The 9,622-nt window shown below is 34.8% G+C and overlaps 1 protein-coding gene across 1 annotated transcript; it reads right to left on the bottom strand.

The window, feature by feature from the left end:
* Positions 1 to 283: 283 nt before the first annotated feature.
* Positions 284 to 4,060, bottom strand: LOC104086375 (receptor kinase-like protein Xa21). Its single transcript, XM_009590622.4, has 2 exons — positions 1,033 to 4,060; positions 284 to 889 (listed from the first exon to the last, which is right to left on the bottom strand). The coding sequence occupies exons 1-2, from the start codon at positions 4,013 to 4,015 to the stop codon at positions 540 to 542; spliced, it is 3,333 nt and encodes a 1,110-aa protein (XP_009588917.1). The 5' UTR covers positions 4,016 to 4,060; the 3' UTR covers positions 284 to 539.
* Between the last annotated feature and the right edge of the window lie 5,562 nt (positions 4,061 to 9,622).

The following is a 9,622-nucleotide window of genomic DNA, read 5'->3' as shown; positions in this document are numbered from 1 at the left end:
TTTCTTATTCAGAAGGGTTTTCCATTTTAAAATATTGGTGTCCTTATTGTTCTTTTTATTCTTGTTGATTACCGTATCTCGGTACTACATTATTATTCCGTTGATATTAACGTGAATAATATTTCTGGGGGGTTTATTTCCAACAACAAAAATAAGGCGCAAATATTTTATTTTCACTACACATTGAGTTAAAAATAAAATGGTTTATTAAATTATTGAATACAAAGGAATAAACTAATGAATCAAAAATATGAATTAGAGGCAATAAGAGGTGGCATAGATATTTCCAAGCTTGCAAACAGAAAGCCAAATAGTGCTGCTAAACACCTTCATAATTAGCATTCAAACCATAAATACTAAAAACGTAAAATAGGTTTACAACCACTCAAATATAAAATTACAACAAGGGAGAATTCAACACTCAAAAGTACAATCAGTACATGACTCCAAGTAGTATGGAAGACTATATTAAAGAAATCAGGTCAACAAAAAGCGACATATTAACTTGCAACTCAGAAAGAACACCACCTTAAGAGATGCTAACTTCTACTTTCCAAAAATGTGTTCTTGATTTTGTTAAGCCTCTTGACTACATCTTTCATAGTTATCCTTGATTCTGGCTTTTCATTTGTGCAGTCCAAAGCCAATTCTATCATGGAGGCTATGCAAATTTCACTTTTGGAAGTAATCTTATCCTCAAAAAAAAGATTAGCATCCACAATTTCCATCATAGTCCCTGAAAATGCTTGTCTCATCCACTCCCTTATGCCAAGACTGTCATTGAATATCTCTTCATTGACTGGTCTTCTTTTTGCTAAAACCTCCATCAACATGATGCCATAACTGTAAACATCACCACTAGTGGACACAATTCCCTCCGAGCCATATTCTTAGAAGAAAGAAAATTAATAAAACAATTACTTGTTTGAAGTATAACCATAAACTATACTAACAAAGACTTACTTTTATTTAGTTCTAAAATTTGGAAAGGCTCAAGTATGATAAGGGAAAAAGAGTAAGAGACTAGTGTACCTGGTGCAATGTAACCAAGAGTGCCCAATGTCGCGGTATGTGCTGTGGACTTGTTTCCTGCTAAAATTTTAGAGATGCCAAAATCACCAACATGAGCCACCATATCTTTATCCAAAAGAACATTGGCTGGCTTTAGGTCACAATGAATTATCGGAGTTGCATAATCATGATGCAGATATTCAATTGCCACAGCCACATCAAGCATTATGGTAACTCTTTGAAGGAGGTTCAAGTGAGACTCTTCTTTGTACAACCAATTATCAAGACTCCCATTGGGCATATACTGCAGGACAAAGGCTCTTATCTGTTCGCTAGAGCAAGTAGTAATCACCGGTACAAGATTTCTATGCCTAACATTTCTGATCACTTCACATTCAGTATCAAACCTCTTGCATGCTTCCTCATTTTGCAAGTCCAAAACCTTTATTGCCACCACAGTTCCACTAGATAATGTGCCTCTATACACAGATCCAGAACCTCCCACCCCAATTAAATTTGACACATCAAAGTTATTTGTTGCTCGTCGAATCTCGTGATAAGAAATCAATTGATAAGTCCTGAGCTCCGGTACCTTTTCTGCATCTTTTGACTTTCCCTTCCTTTGTTGTATCATTATCCAAATTGAGACCAAGAAGAATATCAGAAAGGATGAAGTAACCACTGGAGTAACAATTTTTAGCACAAGCTTCTTAAACTTTGAATGACGTCTAGGATTAGTAATAGCGCAAGCAGGAACTTCCAACATGTGCATTCCGCATAGACCTTTGTTGCCTACGAAAGATTGCGGAGTGGAATTTGCAAACACACCACCATTGGGTATTTCACCTTCCAAATCATTAAATGAAACATTGATACTTTTAAGGCGCGACAGTTTTTCCAATGACATAGGAATAGTACCTGAAATGGCATTTAATGACAGATCCAAGAACTCCATGCTTACCAAGTTGGAAAAGGATGATGGAATTGAACCCAAAAATGAGTTGTTTGATAGAGAAAGATATTGCATGTTCTCGAGCTCGCCTATTCTGCTTGGTATCATGCCTGAAAAGTGGTTACCAGAAAGATCAAGTCCTACAATGGCCTTTAGTTCTCCAATATTAAGTGGAACTTCTCCCTGTATAGAATTCCTTGAAATGTTTAGATGGAGAAGACCTGTCAACTGCCAAAGGCTCAAAGGTAACTTTGAGGCAAAATTGTTAGATCCCAACCAAAGTTCTTGTAGCATGCTTAGATTTCCTATACATTCAGGGATCACCCCAGAGAGCTCATTACTATTCAGAATCAACTGAACCAAGCTAGATAATTGACATACTACCTTTGGAATATGTCCTTGTAATTTATTTTTATGTAGATATAGCCCTTGGAGTTGTTTAAGCTTACTAACCTCAAAAGGAATACTCCCCATCAAGTTGTTTTTCTGAAAGTCTAGCATCGTTAGACCGGTCATGTTGCCTATACTTTTGGGTATGGGGCCATTGATACGTGCATTTGCTATTTCAAAATATTCAATAGCAGATGAAAGATTCCCAATAGAATTGGGAAGAATTCCGTTCAATGGATTGTAACCAAATGATAGATATTGCAACATCCTACAGTCCACCAAAGAATTCAAGAATAACAACTCAGGTTCACTTGGTTCATTGGTAAGTTGATTCATTACTAAGAACAATCCTTGTAGCTCGCGAAGATTTCCCAAATTAGTAGGAATTTTTCCAGTGAAAAAGTTTTCCGCTAACACCAACTCAGTAAGCTTGGTAGAATTTATTATGAACGGCGGAATTTCCCCTTCAATCTGATTTTCCGCCAAGTAAAGCCCGTTAAGGTTCGGAAGATGAAGACCTGTAGTGGCTGGAATTCTCCCCGAGAGGTTGTTTAAACTTAAAGAAATGAATTTCAAAGAAGATATATTGAAAATAGCCTTTGGAATTTCACCAATAAGATTATAATTTTCAGCGAAATCTAACAACCTTAAATTTGATAGCTTCCCTAATTCTAAAGGAATTGGCCCCTCTACACGATTGTTTGGACAATGAAGAGATTGTAGAGTGGAAATATTGCCCAATGATGTAGGAAGAGTCCCATTTATAGCGTTGTTTCCAACAAAGAACTTCTTCAACTTAGCTAAACAACCAATATTTCTGGGTATTTCTCCAGTTATATTGTTGAAAGCTATGGAAAACACTCTGAGCTCTGTGAATTGGCAAATATTGGAAGGAAAGTCACCAGAAATTTGATTGTATGGTATACCAAGAATCTTTAGATTGGATTTAATATTCCCTACATTGAGCAATAAAGGACCAGAAAGGCTATTGGTTCGCAAATGTATGGCAATTAGCGAGGAGATATTAAAAAGTATTGCAGGAATGGGACCTGTTAATTGATTATGGGACAAAGACAACATTGCAAGTTGGCTCAAATTACCAATATCATTTGGAATATTGCCGTTGATTCTATTCCTAGGCAAACTTAAGTTTAGCAATTTTGTGGCATTTCCAATTGAAAGAGGGATGATACCTGTGAGGTTATTGTTGGTAAGATCCAAGACTCTAAGTTCAGGTGAATACCATGGCCCTTGCCATATTTCACCACTAAGTTTGTTAAAAGCTAATAAAATATTTTGAATTCTTTGGTGTTGAAATAGACTTGTTGGAATATTTCCTTGGAAGTTGTTGTTCACAAGATTGAGCTCTCTAAGAAAGGACAAATTGGCCAAAGATGGAGATATTGTGCCTTGAAGTTGCAAATTTGGAAGAGCCAAAGACACAACCCTTTGCCTTTTTGAATTGCAAGTGACACCAAACCAAGAGCAAAAAGAAGTATTCTTAGTCCAGTTTTTGGCCAGAAAATGACTTGGACTTGTAACAAGATTTTGGAAAGTCAGTAGAGCATCTTGGTCTGTCTCATTTGAGGAAGCAGCTGATATAGAAAGCAAGTAATATTGACCTAGAAAGAGAAGAATCAACAAGAAAATTTGCTTATCCATATGCACTAGAAATAGAATCTTTCAAGGGAATATGGATACTGGATTTGTGTGGTGTTGCCAAAGTTCAAAGCCACTCCATTATATAGCACCAAGATTTCAAAAAAATAAAATAAAGGGAATATAGAAAGAAACAAAAAGGTGGAAACGGATAATCGATAATGTTCGACATAAAAGTTTAAATGTTGACAGTGAAAATGTGAAAACTGATTAAAGTGCAGGAATAAGAAGAGGAAAAAAGTAGCAAAAAGAAAAAAGATCCTATCCACTTGCCTGGTAGTTGACACCAGTGTTTTAAAAAGCATTTTCGGGGCGAGTCCTGGGGCGAGGCGCACCAAAAACGTCCCGGGCGATGGTGTGGGGCGAAAGTCTCAAGAGGCGTACGCCCGAGTGTTTGAGGCGAGTTTTTTTAGTGAGGCGTAAGTCCCAGAGATTTTTTCAAATTAAAACAAAATTTGTTGAATAAATTATTCATATAATATCCAAATTTTCAAAATTCAGCTTGATAATTATTCAAAAGTTTTAAAAAGGAACTGAAATGTATTAAATTTAAAAGTAAAGACCTTTTTTATTGATTGAAACCCCAATTCACGGTCTTTACCAATTCTTTATTTTGTCCGTTAGTCTGCTAATATCTCCCAAAAGCAACGAATATTCAATTTTTTTTACAAATACAAAGAGAACTTCATTCTCCTTTATAGCAACAAGTTCAAAGTTCAATTAAGATTAGTCATCATTTTTGTTCTTCCATGTAGAAAATTTTATTCTTTTCGATTCAAGTTATTTGAGCTTCTAAGTAGCGTATAATAGATTGTTTTGACTAGTTTTTTGTGGGGATGAAGCACATCTATATCTATATATATATATATTCCACATATTTATAGTTTTTTTCATTTTTATGCAATTTTACCTGTTTATAAATATTTACTGTAATTATATTATTTTATAAAATAGTAAAAATTAAATACCTATGAGGATTATGCCCTGTGCCTCGGGGCTTATGCCCGTCTGAGTCATATGTAAAACGCCTCGCCTTACGCTCCCGCCTTTTAAAACACTAGTTGACACCTGTGTCAAAAGGACGGTTTGTGCTAATTTTGGGCGGGTCAAAATGTACTAAATCAATAAATGATCTGTTAAAAAGTTACTTGGATTGAGATTAGCTGGCCAGTATGGGTTAATATTTGGGTTATAACCCAACTCGTACAACTCTTACCAAGCTTTAATTAATATGAATTGTTTTCTTATGAATTGTTTAATTACTAAAAAAACTTTTTTTCTCTTTTATTATAGTAATATGTATAACATATCAAACCAAAAAAAAATATTTTAAAAATATTTTAGCTAAGTTACTTGTGGATCAATTTGGGCTAAAACTCAGCCCCACTTTAAAAGGGCTGAGATGGGCTAGATCGAAATGGGTTGACTTCAACAAATGGGCGACTCAATAACCGATCTAACTTTGGGGGAGTTGAATGAGGTTGAGCTCAAATTGTCATCCCAATTAACACCATTTGCGTTGTGTTTGTAAAACAGAATAAAAGTCGGTCAACTTATTGCAATTTATTTTCTTTATAGTGTTCAAAGCCAAGTCAATAAGAGTCAAGCTTAGGATATGGTTATTTCATGAACGTTGCCCTCACCACTATGATTGCAGCATCTCAGTAAAGAATCATTTCTTAAAAAAGAAGATAATATTCATTATATATTGCTATATATGTACATATTTAGCATGTTATTTTGGTTATTTTTTTGAAAGAGATTGAATTAGTATATTGGAATGTATATGGTTGATAATTTTTGCAAAGGAAACGATTGCAAGTTTAGTTTACTGCTTTTTTGGAAGACGTTTAATATTTTGCTTTTATGACTACAATATATTGAAGAAAGTTTTAGAGCAAAACAAAGGTTTTTGAATAATTGGTTAACAAAAATTGTACTGGATAATTAGGTACTAGTTCAATCAGGTCATTTATTTACTAGTACTTGTAGTAATATTTTGGCCTTTTATGGCAACTTGTGTGTTCTACAAAGTACAACTACCTTTGTTATCTATGTTTAGGATATCACGTGGAATAGACAAGAATATCTCATGGGTTGAAATTATCACATAGGATATAGATAATCCCATCATTTTATTATAAAATTTATCCACTACTAACTAATACACACAACCAAAGATGAGATAAATACAATTATATATTCTATTTTGGGATTAGTATATCTTTATTTCGATAATCAAACAATGTACTAATGCTAATCTCCTTTTGACGGAGAAAAAGGGTGTCACGTTGAAGTAGAGACACCACAACAATGTCTAGTTTGTCGTACTGTTTTTGAAAGTTGGGGATTTTGATTTTCCAAAACCAACTGAGTTTTTTCGTTCAAGATAAACCTTAGATATATAGGATTTGAGTCAGAGAAAATTTCTATGATAGTTTTGGAGAATGATATATGTTAATCAGCATAATGGTTGATTATAATTTTCGAAAACATAGATGTTTCTCTGAAGCAGAAAACCAGAGTTTAGTTGTGCTATTTTATTAACTTGTCAGTAGAATATGTTGGTTATAGATGTTGTGGTTGACATAATGGCACTGTGAATGATTCTTGATCACTTGACTGATGGATATTGTGTGTTAATTCGAGCAAAACAAGTTTTATCATTAAAAAAGAAAATAAACACAGGGTTGCTACATGGGCTTAGCAATGCGTCATAACATAATTATAACAATATATATATATATACGAACGGGTAAAATTTACAAATAGTTACTTTTAATGTTTTGTAATTGAAAATAATTATTGCCATGAAATTTTGAATTTCACGGGTAAAACTTTAGGATATTATCGTAAAGTTTCACTTGTGAGCTCTATGATAGTAGTTATTTTTTAATTACATGGTCCAAAAATACCCAGAGAGCACTATTTAATTTCTGCCCTATGAACACATGCTACGACTAAAAAGCATGCAACACTAGCGAATAACCAAAAGGCCGGGTTGTTATAACTTTATACTTGTTATAAAATAAAGGCCGTAAAGTAAAGACAAGTATAGAGAGAAACTGATATATTATTCAAACTTCAAATTTCTGTACATAATGAACTGAATTCTCCTCTATTTATAGAAGAAAGAAAGCTGCTGTGTAAGCTGCTACTGTAAGCTGCTGTGTAAGCTGCTACTGCAAGCTGCTGTGTAAGCTGCTTGTAAGCTGTTGCTGCAAGCTGTTGTGTAAGTTACTTGTAAGCTGTTTGTAAGCTGCTGATCTAAACTGTTGTGCCATATATAGATAATCTTCTATCATGGGTAATATTTATCCATAGCGGAGTACCGAAAGGATAAGCTTCTTCAGGAGGCTTATTTCCAATAGAGTACTAAATAGATAAACATATTTATGGCGGAGTCTCATATGGATAAACTTATTCAGGAAGCTTATTTACAACGGAGTACTAAATGAACATCCATAATATAATATATTCATAACACTCCCCCTTGGATGTTCATCAAAAGATAATGTGCCTCGTTAAAACCTTACTAGGAAAAACCCCGTGGAAAAAAATTCTAGTGAAGGAAAAAGAGTACACATATTTAGTAATACGCATTGCTAACTGCCTCATTAAAAATCTCATAAGGAAAACCCTGTGGGAAAAAACCTTAATAAGGAAAAAAGAGTACATCGCGTATTTTACTCCCCATGATGAAAACCTTGTTTCAAATATTTAAGTCTCCGCATTCCAATCTTGTATACCATCTTCTCAAAAGTTGAAGTTGGTAAAGATTTGGTGAATAAATCTGCCGGATTGTCACTTGAACGGATTTGTTGCACATCAATGTCACCATTTTTCTGAAGATCGTGTGTGTAGAATAATTTTGGTGAAATGTGCTTCGTTCTATCTCCTTTTATAAATTCTCCTATCTCCTTTTATAAATCCTCCCTTCAATTGGGCTATGCATGCAGCATTGTCTTCGTATAAAATTGTGGGTCTTTTCTCACATTTCAAACCACATTTTTCTCGAATAAAATGAATTATTGATCTCAACCATATGCATTCCCTACTTGCTTCATGAATAACTATTATTTTAGCATGAATTGAAGAAATAGCAACAATAGATTGTTTTGTGGAGCGCCATGATATGATAGTACCTCCACATGTAAACACGTACCCGGTTTGAGATCTAGCTTTATGGGGATCAGATAAATAATCTGCATCTGCATAACCAACAAGATCTGCACTATCTTTGTTAGCATAAAACAAACCCATATCAAGAGTTTCCTTTAAATATCGCAATATATGCTTAATCCCGTTCCAATGTCTCCGTGTAGGAGAAGAGCTATATCTTGCTAGTAAATTAACAGAAAATGCTATGTCAGGCCTTGTAGCATTAGCAAGATACATAAGTGCACCAATTGCACTGAGATAGGGTGTTTCAGGACCCAGGAGTTCCTCATCCTCTTCTGGAGGTCGGAACGGGTCCTTATTCACTTCAAGTGATCGAACAACCATTGGTGTACTCAATGGCTGTGCTTTGTCCATGTAAAAGCGTTTTAAGACCCTTTCTGTATAGGCAAATTGATGGATAAAGATCCCGTCTGCTAAATGTTTAATTTGCAGACCAAGACAAAGTTTTGTCTTCCCAAGATCTTTCATCTCAAATTCTTTCTTAAGATATTCAATTGCCTTTTGGAGCTCTTCTAAAGTTCCAACAAGATTTATGTCATCAACATAAACAGCAAGTATAACAAATTCTGAAGCCATTTTCTTTATAAAAATACATGGACAAATAACATCATTTATGTAATCCTCTTTCAGCAAATATTCACTGAGACGATTATACCACATGCGCCCAGATTGCTTTAAACCGTACAAAGATCTTTGTAATCTGATTGAGTACATTTCCCGAGATTTTGAATATGCTTCAGGAATTTAAATCCTTCAGGGATTTTCATGTAAATTTCATTATCAAGTGACCCGTACAGATAAGCTGTAACCACATCCATTAGATGTATTTCAAGCCTTTCACGTAAGGCTAAACTGATGAGATATCGAAATGTTATGACATCCATAACGGGTGAATATGTTTCTTCATAATCGACTCCAGGTCGTTGTGAGAATCCTTGTGCGACAAGGCGAGCCTTGTATCTTTCAACTTCATTTTGCTCATTCCTTTTTCGCACAAAAACCCATTTATGATCAACTGGTTTTATACCAGTACGTGTTTGGACTACTGGTCCAAAGACCTCTTTTAGCAAGTGCGTTCAATTCTGATTGAATTGCCCCTTGCCATTTTGGCCAATCAGATCTTTGTTGACATTCTTCGACAGATCGGGGTTCAAAATCCTCACTATCTTGCATAATGTTAAGTGCAACATTATATGCAAAAATATTATCCACCACTATTTCAGATCGATTTAAATTAATCCCATCACCAGTAGAACTTATTAAAAGTTCCTCGCTCACTTGAGTCTCGGGTTTATTGATTTCTTCAGGAATCTCATAACTAATCAGATCTTGGGTCTCTTCAGGAGATCCCTTCATAATATCATTTTGATCATTTGTCGATTTTCTTTTTCTAGGATTTCGATCCTTAGAACCCATAGGCCTACCACG

The sequence above is a fragment of the Nicotiana tomentosiformis genome, chromosome 4 (genome assembly GCF_000390325.3).
Source record: "Nicotiana tomentosiformis chromosome 4, ASM39032v3, whole genome shotgun sequence".
Lineage (NCBI taxonomy): Eukaryota > Viridiplantae > Streptophyta > Magnoliopsida > Solanales > Solanaceae > Nicotiana > Nicotiana tomentosiformis.
The sequence above is the reverse complement of the archived record's forward strand: the minus strand, read 5'-3'. Positions and strand labels throughout refer to the sequence as shown.

Coding starts and splice junctions, on each gene's coding strand:
- LOC104086375 (XM_009590622.4), bottom strand. CDS start 4,015: ATGGATAAGCAAATTTTCTTGTTGATTCTTCTCTTTCTAGGTCAATAT. Junction 890..1,032: donor TCTTGGTTACATTGCACCAG/GTACACTAGTCT, acceptor CTTTCTTCTAAG/AATATGGCTCGGAGGGAATT.